Below are 18,266 nucleotides of genomic sequence, written 5' to 3' on the forward strand. Positions count from 1 at the left end.
AAAAGAGTCAGGAATTCGTAAAGCTGAACATATCTGTGAGAGAGATACTGAGCTGTTGGTATTAAAACTTGTAAATCCCGTACCAGGGCAGGATAGTACCCATGGGGCACCTCCCCAACCCCGAGGATAAGAGAAAGGAGTTGGGCGATACAAGGGAAGGACTTGGAGGAGAGGTGAGTTGGGGGCTACAATTAGGCTGTGAAGTAAATGAATAAATAAATACATTAAGGCAAAAAAGCAAAAGTCACAGTGATAGCCTTGTTTCTGTGACCTGATGTACTGATGTACTGATAACAAAAGAATTCAGTACCACATGCAAATTGAAAAAAATTTTTATGGTACATGTTCTCTCTCTCTCTCTCTCTCTCTCTCTCTCTCTCTCTCTGTCTCTCTCTCTCTGTCTCTCTCTCTGTCATTATCTGTCTCTCTCTCTGTCTCTCTCTCTCTGTCATTATCTGTCTCTCTCAGTCTCTCTGTCTCTCTTTCTCTCTGTTCCAATAAAATTTAAGTCCTTAAAAAGAAAACAACAACAAGCCAAACAATCAAAAACCTTATAAACTGTAAAACATTTGATTGTGAGTATTAAGGGCCTGATAAGGTGTGGTTATTTTCACTGAAGGAGAGAGCAATAAAACAGTGACAGTTGAAGATGCCAGTACTGATGATTTGTCATGCAGACCAGGAAGGAAAACAAACTAAAAATCGTTGGTGGATACCTGGGATATAAGTGTGCATTATACAAGAAGATTATGAACACTTCTGAAGGACCATAAGCTTTAGATCCATCTGATAGGGATGCTATAACAGAGAAAAACGCCCTATGGACAGATTAAAGGGAAACGACCTAGCAATGTTGCATGTGATCATGCATATTTATGACATTTAAATTATGTTGCAAGATGATGTGTTTCTTGGAGGAATATGGGGTGGCTGTTCCTGATTGTCAACTTGACTACACCTGGAGTGAACTAAAATCCATAAATGGCGGGCACACCCGCAATCCAGAGGTATAGTGGCCTTGAAAATCTTAGCTACGGGCAAGATTGTATAGGCTGTTAAAATCAGGAGAGTGTGGCAACAAGATCTCTGAGTTGAAAGCCAGCCTGGGACAGAGCAAGTTCTAAATCTAAACCTTATGTTGAGTCCTACATAAGAACAATAAAAGAAGGAAGGCTTGCTTTTCTTTGACTGTTTGAGCTTACTTGCCAACGCACATACTGGGACCTACTTTTACAGGATACCAGCTTTTGCAGAAGAACTAAAACAACTACCCATGTCTAAACAAGCAACTACTAGACTCTTGGGCTTCCCATTCACAACTGCCCATTGTTGGGTTAGCTGGACTACTGACTGTAAGTCATTACAATAATTTCCCTTAACATATTGAGACATTCCATAAAACATTACTATATATATATATATATACATATATATATATATGAGCTGCTATGTAATGCTTACTATCATATATACATATATATATGAATATATCAAAAATTCCATAGCAGCCTGTTGATGTGTATTGTTCTTCTGTATTCATTAGAAGATAAACTATAAAAAAAGAACCTTAGAAATTTTGATTACTTGAGAATGACTGGAAAGAACACATCGTGTAAGTAAACAGCTTGTCTTGATTTTAAGGATCCTGTGAGGTTATAGAGAATAAGTGATGTCGTGTCAATTTTAAGGAATGACATGTTTAACAATGGATACAAAGACAGTCTGTAGTCATCCACCATAGTTCTTTTGCTTCTTTTATTTTCCACTTTGAAAGAGTGCTTCAGGGAGTCTTTGAAACCTAATGTAACTCATCAGTAACTGTTGTCACAGTGTGGTTAGGGATATGGATTTGTTGGTCCAATTAGCTAATTTAGATGACATAATTTATAGCACAAATAAATTGTAGTCACAAAACAAATGTGTTCAACTGAGGCTCTCTATTTTCTGACATGCTAATTTTCTTTATGAGATCCCATTTCTATTTGGCAGTGAAAACTTTAATTTTGACATCTTTGGATACAGTCAGATCTGGCACTATTCCTATCTGTTATTAAATTATATTGCTTTTCAGTACTGGCCAGGTCTAAGCTGCCACCATTGTGTTACGTCTTCCTTTCTTACTAGATTTCCTGGCACATATACAAAATGGAGAGGAGTGTGAAGGGGCTGGCTTGAGTGTGAATGAATTCTGATATTGACTAAGGGGAGTGTCTCAAATACAGTTACATTCAAAGGGAGAAACTGTGGCTATCTTTTTAGATACTGGGAACCTGGATTTTAGAGGAATGTCAGCATAGTAAGCCTTCAACACATGAGGTTCATGACGAAGTAGCACAGACAGAAAGAATATCTGATTCAGCTACCCACGGAGCGCCAGGCACATACCAGGCCTTCCAGGGATGGCAACTTTCCTCCCTCCATGCTCAGAGGAGGTTTCCATTTTTGCAGACTCTAATATTGGTTATTTTCCTTTCTTGAGGTTCATTCAGGAAATTGTCAGGTCAGCTCTTTTTTTTTTTTTCAGATTTTGTCAATTTCTGTACCTCATTTGAGTCCCATTAACAGAACTAGAAGTAGAAGAATAAGAAAAAGCTAAAAGATATAATGAAAGTGAAGATTGGTACAGTCAAACATTCAGGTTTTCTACTGTCTGATTGAGCATTAGGGCTTTGAGCCCAGGTTGATAGGATTAGCCTTTCAAGCCATACCCTTTGCTGTCACATTCAAATTAAGCCTTGGGTATCATGGGAAAACTTTTGCATTATGTAGCCTTTGTGGATACTTTAAAACATCATGAAAAGAATATTCTTAAGGCACTAGATAATCTAGAAGACATCTGCTGTATGAAAGGGTCCTTGTCAACTTATCTCTCTCCAAAGCATGAGGATATCAGTTCTCAAAAGATGATATCAATAGAGTTTTTCCCTTATTTTTCATATTTTCTTGGTAAATAATGAATTGAAAATTTTTTACACAAACATTTATAAATATTTTGATAGACACTATCAGATCTGTAAGCACCATTTCATAATTTGGACTTGTCAGTATGGAGGTTACACTTGGGTAAACTATCAACAACTCAGTAGAGAAACCATGAGTGCCCATATAAAGATAGAACATCTTCCTTCTTTTATTGTTCGAGCATTGGTGATAGGGAGAACCTGTACTATTGCTCTAGTTACTGCTGACAAAAAATCTCAATGGTCTGGTGTCTGTGTTCTGGCAAATCTATGGAATGACAGAGAATTTGATCTTTTTTACTGAGCGTCATTTTCAGAATGAGCAGATGTTTCGCTCATAAACCAGTAAACTATGATTTAACACGATTTTCACTAATACACATTAGAATCTTTTTATTATACATTATTCATATGTCACCTGATAATTTCTATGATGAGAAACTGCTGTTTAGGGGTGGAAATGTGTGCAGGTTTACTGAATTATAATCCGCACTTTAATAGAGGTAATAGGAAAACGTCTACTGCTTTGCCACCAGGCCACCCACACTATCTCTAAAACTAGAAAGTACGCCCTTTATAACCATAAGAGTTATATTTGATAGAGTGCTCTGACACATAAAATTTGCTTGTTTCCTGGTGGCTCCGAGCACAAAATCCACAAATTATTCCACCCTGATCTTTTAACAAAATCTCTTCTAACTGTTTTGGTCAAGAATTCATAGTTAGGTCAAATATGAAGAAATGACTCAGTTATCAGAAATTCCAAATTTAGGCTGTTATATCATCTAAATTAAAATGTGTAACTTTAAAAATATTTTTTGATTTTATTTTTAATGTATGGTTATATGAGCATGAGGGCCCACTATGTGCTTGAAGGGAGTGCCCATGAACACCATAAAAGGACATTAGATTCACACAACTGAAGTAACACGAGACTGTGTAGGGTCCAGGATGGGTGCTAGGAAGCAAGTCCAGGTCTCTCTGAATGAGCAGCAAGTGTTCTTTACTGATAAATCATCTTTCCACCCGCAAAATTTATCTAAATAACTCAACAAGGTTTTATAATACTTAAGTACTTTGTGCTCAAAGGGAGAGAAGGATGAAGCTGGATTTGCCATTGATTGGCATTAATATTACAGAATCTAGCATAGCCATCATTACTTTTCTTGTAATACAATTTTGGGATCAGACATGTTGCTCTTTCCTGTCAATTGCCTGTGAACACAATTACCTCTGCTATGGTAATTGAAAAGGTCATTATGAGTATGGTCATTAATGCTCATTTTCTATAGCACTTTCTTCATGATAGAATCATCATAAAATGTGGCTACTTTAAGTCAGGCTTCGATTGTCATGGCAAAACACTTGAAAAACTGACTTAAGGAAGAAAGAGTTTGGTTTTGCTCAGTTATAAAGGATGGTCAAGAATTAGAGTGACTGGAACATGTTATGGAGACTCTTCATTTGATGGTCATGAGTATTCATGAGTAAGGGAGGGACTAGGGACTAGGCATAATCTTCCTAACAAGCCACAGTTGACTCATTCTCCAAGGAAACCTGACCTCCTAGAGTTTTCACCTTTTCTCAAAACAGAGTCACCAGCCAACAAACAGGCATTAAATTCACCATCCTAAGGAAATTATTCATACTCAAAACATAACAGCCAAAAGTCATGCACTTGAAGACTTCTGTCTCTACTCCTCTATTCTACGGATAAAGTGAAACCATAACTTTCAGGAAAAGAAAACATGAGGTAAGTACTATCTCTAGGGCCTGCCCTTGAAAAGAATAAGTATAAACTCTTAGTTTTTGCTCTTTCCTCTCTGCTTAGAATGTAGATTACAAAAGTCGGAACTGACAAAATACATAAAGACCATGGGATGGAATTTACATTTTGAGGATGGCAGAGTAATGAATCAGAAAGAGCCTTTGACACCAACGACTCACAGGAAGTCCCAACATGTCTCCTTAATATCTTCATAGTGGTCATATCATTTGAATATGAAGAAGAAAAAGAGCAGGTGGAGGTATTCAACCATGCCGTCAATCAACTATGCAATGCAACTATGCAATGACCAATTAAAAGAATAAGAAATCTAAATGAATAGATCTTTTATTATTAATTTCATTTAATACTGGTTAAGCAAGAGAGACAGTTGAATTAGGGTTTTTAAAATAACAACAAATAGAATATGTGTATATGTGTATAAATATGTATATATGTATATATATGCAAATGTAAGATATCTATATAGCTTTGAATTTTTTAGAGTAGGTTGTAGGTTGTGGCCTGGGTAGTCCAAACAATGGCTATCTCATGATGGAAAGGCCGAGATCCCCATAGATGTTTTAGTACAGGATGTCTCTTGAGCCTCACTCTAGTGCTGGAGTCCCAGAGGATATTTCAAGAGCTGCTGGTCTTTAGTCTGTTTTGGAATCCCAAAGAAGCAGTTTCTCATATGGGGAAAGGTAACTCTCAGCAGTAGGATAGACGAAATTCCTAGAAAGAGTGAGGACAAACAGACAAACATCATGTTTCCTTTTTCTCAGTCCTCTCATATTGACTGCTACCAGGAAGTGTGGTCTATATTTAGGGTGATTCTATTCATATCATACTATCACTTCAAGAAATATTCTAACTAGTAAGCCCATTTGGGTGGATTTTGTTTGATTCCAGATATAATTAGATTGACAAACAACATTAACTATCTCAGTGATAGTTACTATAGTAACTATACCTTATATTAAAGACCTTTGATACCATTCACTCAGGTTGGTGAAATGGCAAGTCAGATTTGAGATATGCTTATGCTATAAAGTAATATCAAACTCAACCAGGTTGACATAGAGACATCCTGCCAAAAAAAAAAAAAAAAAAAAGCTAAAAGCAGCTAAGAATATAGTGATTGCTTATTGTGCATGAAGCTTTGTGTTTCATTCTAAGTAAGACAAAGAAAGTAAGGGAGAGAGAACAGATAGAAGAAAAGGAGGGTAAGAACGAAGGAAGAGAATGAAGAGGGAAGGAGAGAAAAATCAGAGGAAATAGAAAAGAGAAATAGTCTTTTAGCTGCTTTATGAAATTTGTATTAAGGAAACTAAATGTCTGTATAAAGAAGTCATAATGTGGGGCTGGGGATTTAGCTCAGTGGTAGAGCGCTTGCCTAGGAAGCGCAAGGCCCTGGGTTCGGTCCCCAGCTCCGAAAAAAGAACCAAAACAAACAAAAAAAAATGAAGTCATAATGTGTCAAGTAACATTATTTGTTAAATAAAGGGCAGCTTCTCATTTTCCTGCTAATGAAATTTCATTGCTAATACATTATCTTATTTTTAAAGATAAATTGATGACTGGGCCCTGAGATTGTTGATGTTTTCTATGGCTGATTTCTATTGAAATGCTTTTTGTTTTCTTAAACACTGTTGTTTTGAAGGAATCTACTCTGTAACTTGGAGCCCTTAGAAGCAGGGGGGAGAAGGGTGGGATAGGTGATTTTCAGAGGGAAAAATGGGAAGGCATAACCTTTGAAATGTAAAAAGGAGAGACCAACCAAGAGCTCACAGGGCACAGGAGCTGCAGGGCAACCTAGGACAGGACACTTCTGGTCTCCGTCTGTGCCCAGAGCTGGGGCTGTCCCACAGCCACTGGACACAAAACCTGCCAGCAGAGAGCTGGTCTGCCAGGAGGCCTCTCCTAAGCCCATAGCCCTCAGGTGGGATCCCACTTTCTCTCCATTGACTGTCCAAGGAGAGACACACCTGGAGGGAACTGGGCATAGGAGCCACAGAACAGCATGGGACAAGACACTTCTGGTATCCATCTGAGCCCAAAGCTAGGCCTATCCCACAGCTCTAGGATCCAAAACTTGCCCTAAGAGAGCTGGTCTCCCAGGTGGTCTCTCACTCCTATATCAGAGACTCACAGGCCCACAGGAAGGACAAGCTCCATCCAGAGAAAGCAAGAACAACTAACATCAGTGATAAACAGATGGCCAGAGGCAAATGCAAGAACTTAAGCAATGGAAACCAAGACTACTCGATGTCAACAGAACACAGTTCTCCCACCACAGCAAATACTGAATATCCCAGTACAATAGAAAAGGAAGATTTGGATTTAAAATTACACCTCTGGATGATAGAGGACTTTAAGAAAGACATAAATAACTCCCTTAAAGAAATACAGGAAACAGGTAAAGAAGTAGAAGCCCTTAAAGAGGAAAAAAAAAACCTTTAAAATTACAGGAAAACACAACCAAACAGGTGAAAGAATTAAACAAAAATATCCAGGTTTTAAAAAATGGAAATAGAAACAATAAAGATATTACCAAGGAAGAAAACCTTGAAGATAGAAAAACTAGGAAAAAGATCAAAAGTCATAGACATAAGCATCAACAACAGAATGAAGAGAATGAAGACATAATCTATGGGGAAGAAGATACCATAGAAAGCATTGACACAACAGTCAAAGAAAATGCTAAATGCAAAAAGCTTCTAACCCAAAACATCCAGGAAATCCAGGACACAATGAGAAGACCAAACCAAAGAATAACAGGTATAGGGGTTGGGGATTTAGCTCAGTGGTAGAGCGCTTGCCTAGGAAGCGCAAGGCCCTGGGTTCGGTCCCCAGCTCCGAAAAAAAGAACCAAAAAAAAAAAAAAAAAGAAAAAGAAAAAGAAAAAAAAGAATAACAGGTATAGAAGAGAAAAAAATTCCCAAATTAAAGGACCAATAAGTGTCTTCAAAAACATTATAGAAGAAAATTTCGCTAACCTAAAGAAAGAAATGCCCATGAACATAAGTCTACAGAAGTTGAAACAGATTTGACCAGAAAATAAATTCCTCACATCACATAATAGTCAAAACACCAAATACACACAATAAAAGAAAGAATATTGAAAGCAGTAAGGGGAAAAGATCAAGTAACAAAAAAAAAAAAAAAAAAAGAAGAAGCAGACCTATCAGAATTACACCAGACTTCTCAACAGAGACTCTGAAAGCTAGAAGATCCTGGACAGACGCCATACAGACTCAAAGAGAACACAAATGCCAGCCAAGCTACTAGATCCAGCAGAACTCTCAGTTACCATAGCTGAAGAAAACGAAGATATTCCATAACAAAGCCAAATTTACACAATATCTTTTTACAAATTTAGTTGTACAAAGATAATACATGAAAAACTCCAACACATGGAGGAAAACTATACCTTAGAAAAATCAAGAAAGTAATCTTTTGCAACAAACCCAAAAGAAAATAGTCACAGAAACATAATTCCACATCTAACAACAAAAATAACAGGAAAAAAATCACTATTCCTTAATATCTCTTAATATCAATGGACTCAATTTACAAATAAAAAGACATAGACTAACAGACTGGATAGGGAAACAGGGCCCAGAATTTTGCTGCATACAGGAAATACACATCAGTGGCAAAGACAGACACTAAGAGTAAAAGGCTGGGAATTTTTTTCCCAAGCAAATGGTCCCAAGAAACAAGCTGTAGTAGCTATTCTAATATCGAATAAAATTGACTTTCTACCAAAATTTGTCAAAGAATATAACGAAGGACACTTCATACTCATCAAAGGAAAAATCAACCAAGACGAACTCTCAATTCTGACCAATTATGTTCCAAATGCAAGAACGTCCACACTCACAGAAGAAACATTACTAAAGCTCAAAGCATACATTGCACAACACACAATAATATTAGGAGACTTCAACACACAATTCTCATCAATGGACAGATCATGGAAACAAAAACAAAACAGAGACTCTGAAATTAAGAGAAGTTGTGAAACAAATTGATTTAACAAACATCTATAGAACATTTCATCCTAAAACAAAAGAATATACTTTCTTCTCAGCACCTTCTCATGATACTTTCTTCAAAATTGACCCTATATCCAGTCATAGAACAGGCCTCAATAGACACAAGGAGATTGAAATAATCCCATAAATCCTATCAGATCACCATGGATGAAGGCTGGTCTTCAATTACAACAAAAATGACAGAAAGCCCACATATACATGCAAGCTGAACAATACTCTACTCAATGACAACTTGCTCAACAAATAAAGAAGGAAATGAAAGACTTTTTAGAATTTAATGAAACTGATGACAAAATATACACAAATTTATGGGATACATTGAAAGCAGTAAAAAGAGGAAAACTCATAGCTCTGAATGCCTACAGAAAGTAATTGGAGAGAGCATACACTAACAATTGACAGCACACTTGAAAGCTCTCAAACAAAAAGAAGCAAATTCACCAGAGAGGAGTAGACAGCAGGAAATAATCAAACTCAGAGCTGACATCAATCAAGTAGAAACAAAAAGAACTATACAAAGTGTCAACAAAACCAGGAGCTGGTTTTTTTGAGAAAATCAACAAGATAGATAAACCGTTAGCCAGACTAACCAGAGGGCACAGAGAGAGTATCCAAATTTAAAAAATCAGCAATGAAAAGGGAGACATAATGACAGAAACTGAGGAAATACAAAAATTTATCTGATCCTCCCACAGATGCCTATACTCAACAACTGGAAAATCTGGATTAAATGGAAAATATTCTAGATAGATACCAGGTACCAAAGTTACACGAACATCAGATAAACCATCTAAATTGTCCAATAACCCCTAAAGAAGTAGAAACAGTCATTTAAAGTCTCCCAATCAAAAAGCCCACGACAGCGCTTACCTAGGAAGCGCAAGGCCCTGGGTTCGGTCCCCAGCTCCGAAAAAAAGAACCGAAAAAAAAAAAAAAAAGCCCATGACTAGGTTTAGTGCAAAGAAGACCTAATACCAATATTCTTTAAACTATTCCATAAAATAGAAATGGAAGGAACACTAGCTCATTTGTTCTTCAAAGCCACAAAATCCTTGTACCTAAATCACATAAAGACACTACAAAGAAAGAGAACTTCAGACCAATTTTCCTCATGAATATTGATGCAAAAATACTCAATAAAATTCTCACAACCAAATCCAAGAACACATCAAACGATCATTCACCATTATCAAGTAGGCTTCATGCCAGGGATGCAAGGATGGTTCAATATAAATAAATCTATCATCATCATCCACTACATAAACAATCTCAAGAAAAAAAAACACATGATCATTCCATTGGATGCTAAGAAAGCATTTGACAAAATTCAACACCCCCTCATGTTAAAAGTCTTGGAAAGATCCAGAATTCAAGTCCCATAACGTAAACATAATAAAAGCAATATACAGCAAACCACTAGTCAACATCAAACTAAATGGAGAGAAACTTGAAGTAATCCTACTAAAATCAGGGAGTAGACAAGGTTACCCACTCTCTCCCTACCTATTCACTATATTACTTGAAGTTCTAGCCAGAGCAATTAGACAACAAAAAGAGGTCACCAGGATACAAATTGGAAAGAAAGAAGTCAACATAACACTACTTGCAGATACTAAGATAGTGTACTTAAGTGACCAGAAAAATTCCACCACAGAATTTTTACAGCTGATAAACAAAGTGTCTGGATATAAAATTAACTCAAACAAATCAGTAGCCTTCTTCTACTCAAAGGATAAACAGGTGGAGAAGAAATTAGGGAAACAAGACCCTTCACAGTAGCCACTATTAATATAAAATACCTTGGTGTGACTCTAACCAAGCAAGTAAAAGATCTGTATAACAAGAACTTCAAGTCTCTGAAGGAAGAAATTGAAAATGATCTCAGAAGATGGAAAGATATATAGAAAAAATGGCCATCTTGCCCAAAGCAATCTAAGGATTCAATGCAATCCCCATCAAAATTCCTATTCAATTCTTCATAGAATTAGAAACAGCAATTTTCAAATTGCAAATTCATTCAGAAAAAAAAAACAGGGTAGTGAAAACTATTCTTAATAATAAAAGAACTTCTGGGTGAATCACCATCTGTGACTGTAAGCCATATTACAGAGCAGTCATGATAAATACTGCATGATATTTGAACAGAGACAGGCAGGTAGGTAAATCAATGGAATAGAATTGAAGATCCAGTCATGAACCCACACACATATGGTCATTTGACTTTTGACAAAGGAGCTAAAACTATCTATTGGAAAAAAAAACAAAATTTTCTACAAATGGTGCTGGTTCAACTGGAGGTCAGCAGGTAGATCAATGTAAATTGACCCATTATCCTCTCCTTGTACTCAAGTATAAGTGAATCAAAGTCCTCAACATAAAACCAGAAACACTGAAACTAATAGAAGAGAAATTAGGGAAGAGCCTGGAATACATAGGCACAAGGGAAAATTTTCTGACCAGAACACCATTGGTTTATGATCTAAGATTAAGTATCAACATATGGGACCTCATAAAATTGCACAACTTCTGTATGGCAAAGGACACTGTTAATAGGACAAAGCAGTAACCAACAGAATGAGAAAAAGTCTTTACTAATCAGATAGAAGGATAATATCTAATATATACAAAGAACTCAAGAAGTTAGACTCCAGAAAACCAAATAATCCAATTAAAAATTGGGTAAAAACCTAAACAAAGAATTCTCAAGTGAGGAATCATGAATGGCTGAGAAGCACCTAAAGAAATGTTCAACATCCTTAGTCTTTACCACCTCACACCAGTCAAAATGACTAATATAAAAAACTCAGGCAACAGCAGATGCTGGAGAGGATGTGGAGAAAGAGGAACACTCCTCCATTGTTGGTGGGATTGCAAGCTGGTACAACCACTCTGGAAATCAGTCTGGTGGTTCCTCACATAATTGGACATTGTACTACCTGAGGACCCAGACATACAACTCCTGGGCATATACCCAAAAGGTGCTCCAATATATAACAAGGACACATGCTCCAGGTATTCATAGCAGGTTTATTTATGATAGCTAGAAGCTGGAAACAACCCAGATGTCCTTCAACAGATAAATGAATACAGCAAATGTGGTACATTTACACAGTGGAGTACTACGCAGCTATTAAAAACAATGACTACATCAAATTCTTTGGCAAATGGATGGAACTAGAAAATATCATCCTGAGTAAGGTAACCCAGTCACAAAAGAATATACATGGCATGCACTCACTGATAAGGGGATATTAGCCCGAAAGCTTGCAATACCTAAGAAAAAAATCAGACATCATATGAAGTTCAAGAAGAAGGAAGAGCAAAATGTGGATGACTCATTCCTTCTTAGAAGGGAGAATAAAATACTCGCATGAGGGAAAAAGAGTGGAGCAGGGACTGAAGAAAAGGTCATCCAGAGACTGTCCCACCTAGGGGTCCATTCCATATGCAGCCACCAATCCCAGTCACTATTGCTGATGACAAGTAGTGCTTGCTGACTGAAGTCAGATACATGTGTTTCCTAAGAAGCTTTGCAGAACCGTACAGAAATAGATGAGGATGTTTGCAGCTAACCATTGGGCTGAATAATGGAGGAGTTAGGGAAAAGACTAAAGGAGCTGAAGGGGTTTTTCAACAATATCAATCAAACAGACCACAGCAGAGCTTCCAGGGACTAAACCACCAACCAATGAGTACACATGGAGGAACCCATGACTCCAACCCCATATGTAGCAGAGGATGGCATTGTCTAGTATCAGTAGGAGGAAAAGCCCTTAGTCCTGTGAAGGATTTTTTCCCTAATGTAGGGGAATGCCAGGGAATTGAGGTGGGAGTGGGTGGAAGGAGTGGGAGCATTTCATAAAACCAAGGGAAGGGCATATTGGAGAGGGGAAAAGGAGATAACATGTGAAATGTAAATACATAAAGTATCCAGGAAAAATAAATAAAAAATAATTAGATATAGGAAGTAATCACACATTAACTGCAAAACAAAAAGAAGGAAAACACACACACTCACACACACACACACACACACACACACACACACACACACTCAAACATACACACACCACCATCATGACCAATACCACCAACAAAATACAAGGAATTTCCCATCACTGCTTATTGATATCTCTCAATATGAATGACCTCAAATCACCAGTAAAAGGAGGCAGGCTAACAGAATAGATCCTAAAACAGAAGCTATCCTTCTACTGCATATAAGAAATATAGTTCAGCAATAGACATTCCTCCAGGAAAAGGATGGAAAAACAATATTCAAAGCAAATGGAACTAAGAAGCAAGCTGGTGGAGGGGGCTGATAGTATGTGGCATGTTCCCATAGCCTAAAGTGGTGTACTAGGAACTATATACTACAAAGCTATTTTAATATCTAACAAAATAGATTTCAAGCAAAAATTAATGAAAATAAATGGGGTAGAATATTATTACATATTAATAATATATCTTCCACAATAAAAATGTAATTAAATAATATAACCAATAAAATATACTACAAAAGATAATTTGTTTTTGTGATATTTTTTGCAGCATCCAAAAATTTAGACAGCCACTGATTGCATAGTAATGAAATAATAACGGGTCTAATTTTCGGGCTATACACAGGGAGAAATTTTTCTACTTGGAAGGGATAAACTAGCAATGAAGGTAGTTGGGGTAATCAGAGTGACTTAGTCCAAAAAGAAGGTTGTTGTGCTAACTTTATTTTTTCTTTCATACATTTTCTTTCATTATTTTATCTATCTCTGTGGTGGCTAGTAAAAGCAAATACTTTTTCCCCTCGCCCTCCTCTCTTCTTCCCAAGTCCCTCCAAAACTCTACCTTCTGTTAGTAATTTCTTCCCCCTTATAGGAAGGACTGAAGCATCCAGACTTTGGTCTTCATTCTTCTTGAGCTTCATATGGTCTGTGAGTTGTATCATGGATATTGAGAGCTTTTTGCCTGATATTCACTTGCTAGTGAGTATATATAATATGTGTCTTCTGTGACTGGGTTATCATATCCAGGATGATATTTTCTAGTTCCATCCATTTGGCAAAACTTTTCATGAAGTCATTGTATTTAATAGCTGAGTGGTACGCCATTGTGTAAATGTACCACATTTTCTTTATCCGTTCCTCTGTTAAAGGACATTTGGGTTCTTTCCCACATGTGGCCATTATAAGTACAGCCTTTATGAACACAGTGCAGCATGTGTCCTTGTTAGAAGTTGAAGCATCTTTTGGTATATGCCCAGGAATGGTATTCCTGGGTTCTCAGGTAATACTATGTCCAATTTTCTGAGGAATCACCAGACTGATTTCCAGAGTGGTTGCACCAGTTTGCAATCCTACCAATGGTGGATGAGTGTTCCTCTTTTTCAACATCTTCACCAGCATCTGTTGTCACCTGAGTTTTTGTTCTTAGCCATTCTGACTGGTATGAGGTGGAATCTCAAGATAGTTTTTGTTTTTGTTTTTGTTTTTTTTTAAGATTTACTGATTATATATATATATATATATATATATATATATATATATATATATATATATATATATATATGAGTACACTGTAACGGTCTTCAGACACACCAGATTCCATTACAGATGGTTATGAGCCACCATGTGGTTGCTGGGAGTTGAACTCAGGACCTCTGGAAGAGCAGTCAATGCTCTTAACTGCTGAGCCATCTCTCCAGCCCTGTCAGGATTGTTTTGATTTGCATTTCCCCATGACTAAGGATGTTGAGCATTTCTTTAGGTACTTCTCAGCCATTCAATATTCCTCAGCTGAGAATTCTTTGTTTAGCTCTGTATCCCATTTTTAATAAGATTATTTGGTTTTCTGGAGTCTAACTCCTTGAGTTCTTTTTATATATTAGATAATATCCCTCGATCAGATGTAGGATTGGTAAAGGCATTTCCCAATCTGTCAGTTGCCATTTTGTCCTGCTGACAATGTCCTTAGCCTTACAAAAGCTTTATAATTTTATGAGGTCCCATTTTTCAATTGTTGATATTAGAGCATAAGAAATTGGTGGTGTTTTCAGGAAAATTTCCCTGTGCCTATGTGTTTCTATGTGTTTGAGGCTCTTCCCTACTTTATCTTCTTTTAGATTCAGCATAACTGGTTTTATGTGCAGGTCTTTGAGCACTTGGACTTGAGCTTTGTACCAGGAGAGAAAAACAGGTCAATTTGCATTGTTCTACATACCGACCTCCAGTTGAACCAGCACCACTTGTTGAAAATGCTGTCTTTCTTCCATTGGATGGCATTAGCTCCTTTGTCCAAGATCAAGTGACCATAGATGTATGGGTTCATATCTGGGTCTTCAATTCTATTCCATTGATCTACCTACCTTTCTCTGCCCCAATACCATGCAGATTTTAATCACTCTTGCTCTTAAATACTGCTTGAGGTCAGGGATGGTGATTCTCCCAGAAGTTTTTTTATTGTTCAGAATAGTTCTCACTACGCTGCTTTTTTTGTCATTCCAAATGAATTTGTAAATTTCTCTTTCTAACCCTATGAAGAATTGAGTTGGAATTTTGATGGAGATTGTGTTGAATCTGTAGATTCCTTTCAACGAGATGGCCGTTTTTACTATGTTAATCTTGCCAATTGATGAGCATGAAAGATATTTCCATCTTCTGAGATCTTCTTCAATTTCTATAGACTTGAAATTTTTGTCATACAGATCTTTCACTTGCTTGGTTACAATCACACTGAGGTAGTTTTTATTGGTTGTGACTATTGTGAAGGGTGCCATTTCCCTAATTTCTTCCTCAGCATGTTTATCCTTTGAGTTTAGAAGGCTACTGATTGGTTTGAGTTAATTTTACATGCAGCCACTTTGCTGAAGTTGTTTATTAAGTTTAGGAGTTTTCTGTTGTAATTTTGGGATCACTTAAGTATACTATCATATTATCTGAAAATGGTGATATTTTGACTTCTTCCTTTCTAATTTGTATCCCTTTGACTTCTTGTGATTTCTAATTGATCTCTCTAGGACTGTAAGTGCTGTATTTAATAGGTAGGGAGAGATTGGGCAGCTTTGTCTAGCCCCTAATTTTAGTGGGAGTGCTTCAAGTTTCTCTCCATTTAGTTTGATGTTGGCTACTGGTTTGCTGTATATTGCTTTTAACTATGCTTAGGTATGGACGTTGAATTCCTGATCTTTCCAAGTCTTTTAACGTGAAGGGATATTGAATTTTGTCAAATGCTTTCTCAGCTTCTAATGAGATAATCATGTGGTGTTTTTCTCTGAGTTTGTTTACATGGTGGATTACATTGAAGAATTTCCATATATTCAACTGTCCCTGCATCCCTGGGATGAAGCCTACTTGATGATGATGCATGATTGTTTGCTGTGTTCTTGGATTTGGTTTGTGAGAATTTTATTGAGTGTTTTTGTGTTGTTATTCATAAAGGAAATTGGTCAGAAATTGTTGAATCTTTGTATGGTTTAGGTATAAGCATAATTGTGGTTTCATAAAACAAATTGGATAGTGTTCCTTTTGTTTCTATTTTGTGGAGTAGTTAGAAGAATATTCATATTAGGTCTTCTTTGGAGGTCTGATAGAATTCTTCATTAAAACTATCTGGTCCTAGGCTTTTCATGGGGGGACTTTCAATGACAGTTTCTATTTCTTTAGGGTTTATGGGGCCTTTTAGATGGTTTATCTGATGTTGATTTAACTTTGGTATGTGGAATCTGTCTAGAAAATTGTTCATTTCCTCCAGATTTTCCAATTTTGTTGAGTATAGGCTTTTGTTGTAGGGTCTGATATTTCCTCAGTTTCTGTTGTTATGTCTGATTTTGTTAATTTGGATATTGTCTCTGTGCCCTCTGGTTAGTCTGGCTATGGGTTTATCTATCTAGTTGATTTTCTCAAAGAACCAGCTCCTGGTTTTGTTGACTCTTTGTATAGTTCTTTTTGTTTTCTACTTGGTTGATGGCAGCTGTGAGTTTGAATATTTCCTGCCATCCACTCTTTTTGTGTTTGTTTCTTTTTATTCTAGAGCTTTCCCATGTGTTGTTCAGCAGATAGTGTATGTCTTTCCAGTTTCGTGTTATAGGCTGTCAGAGCAATGAGTATTTCTCTTAACAATGATTCATAGAGTTAGACAGAACAATTTGCAAATTCATCTGGAATAACAAAAACCCAGGACAGCTAAAACTATCCTCAACAATAAAAAGACTTCCGGGGGAATCATTGTACCTGAACTCAAGCAGTATTACTGAGCAATAGTGATACAAACTGCATGGTATTGATACAGAGACAGACAGAAAGACCAGTGGAATAGAAATGAAGACCCAGACACCTATGGTCACTTGATTTTTGACAAAGGAGCCCACACCATCCAATGGAAAAAAAGACAGTATTTTCAGCAAACGGTGCTGGATCAACTGGAGGTCAGCATGTAGCAGAATGCAGGTCGATCCATGCTTATCATCTCATACAAAGCTTAAGTCCAAGTGGATCAAGGACCTCCACATCAAACCAGATACACTCAAACTAATAGAAGAAAAAGTGGGGAAGCATCTCAAACACATGGGCACTGGAGAAAATTTCCTGAACAAAACACCAATGGCTTATGCTCTAAGATCAAGAATCGACAAATGGGATCTCATACAACTGCAAAGCTTCTGTAAGGCAAAGGACACTGTTGTTAGGACAAAACGGCAATCAACAGATTGGGAAAAGATCTTTACCAATCCTACAACTGATAGAGGGCTTATATCCAAAATATACAAAGAACTGAAGAAGTTAGACTTTAGGGAGACAAATAACCCTATTAAAAAATTGAGTTCAGAGCTAAACAAAGAATTCACAGCTGAGGAACGCTGAATGACTGAGAAACACCTAAAGAAATGTTCAACATCTTTAGTCATAAGGGAAATGCAAATCAAAACAACCCACCTCACACCAGTCAGAATGGCTAAGATCAAAAATACAGGTGACAGCAGATGCTGGCGAGGATGTGAAGAAGGAGGAACACTCCTCCATTGTTGGTGGGATTTCAGATTGTTACAATTATTCTGGAAATCTGTTGGAGGTTCCTCAGAAAATTGAACATTGAACTACCTGAGGACCCAGCTATACTTCTCTTGGTCATATACTCAAAGACATATAACAAACACACATGCTCCACTATGTTCATAGAAGTCTTATTTATAATAGCCAGAAGCTGGAAAGAACCCAGATGCCCTTCAACAGAGGAATGGATACAGAAAATGTGGTACATCTACACAATGGAATACAACTCATCTATCAAAAACAATGACTTTCTGAAATTCATAGGCAAATGGATGGAACTGGAAAGTATCATCCTGAGTGAGGTAACCCAATCACAGAAAAGTACACATGGTATGCACTCACTGATAAGTGGATATTAGCCCAAATGCTCGAATTACCCTACATGCACAGAACACATGAAACTCAAGAAGGATGACCAAAATATGGATGCTTCACTCCT

The 18,266-nt window shown here is 37.0% G+C and overlaps 1 protein-coding gene across 50 annotated transcripts in view; it reads left to right on the forward strand.

Annotated features, from left to right (window-relative positions):
* Positions 1-18,266, forward strand: part of LOC102556133 (uncharacterized) — a 194,309-nt gene that overhangs the window by 150,269 nt on the left and 25,774 nt on the right. For 36 of the 50 annotated variants that reach the window (XR_015639690.1, XR_015639699.1, XR_015639709.1 and 33 more), the window contains 2 exons: positions 1,237-1,352; positions 4,554-4,713. Coding sequence is in view for 20 of the 50 variants with exons in the window: in XM_087589318.1 (XP_087445444.1) it covers positions 4,709-4,713 (5 nt within the window). In the remaining 30 variants the exon portion in view is untranslated. Of the gene's footprint in view, positions 1-1,236; positions 1,353-4,553; positions 4,714-4,791; positions 5,062-18,266 lie in introns of those variants that run through there. The other 14 variants (XR_015639685.1, XR_015639688.1, XR_015639701.1 and 11 more) reach the window with 1 other exon arrangement.

This window comes from Rattus norvegicus, chromosome 16, assembly GCF_021556685.1.
Source record: "Rattus norvegicus strain SHRSP/BbbUtx chromosome 16, alternate assembly SHRSP_T2T, whole genome shotgun sequence".
Taxonomy (NCBI): Eukaryota; Metazoa; Chordata; class Mammalia; order Rodentia; family Muridae; genus Rattus; species Rattus norvegicus.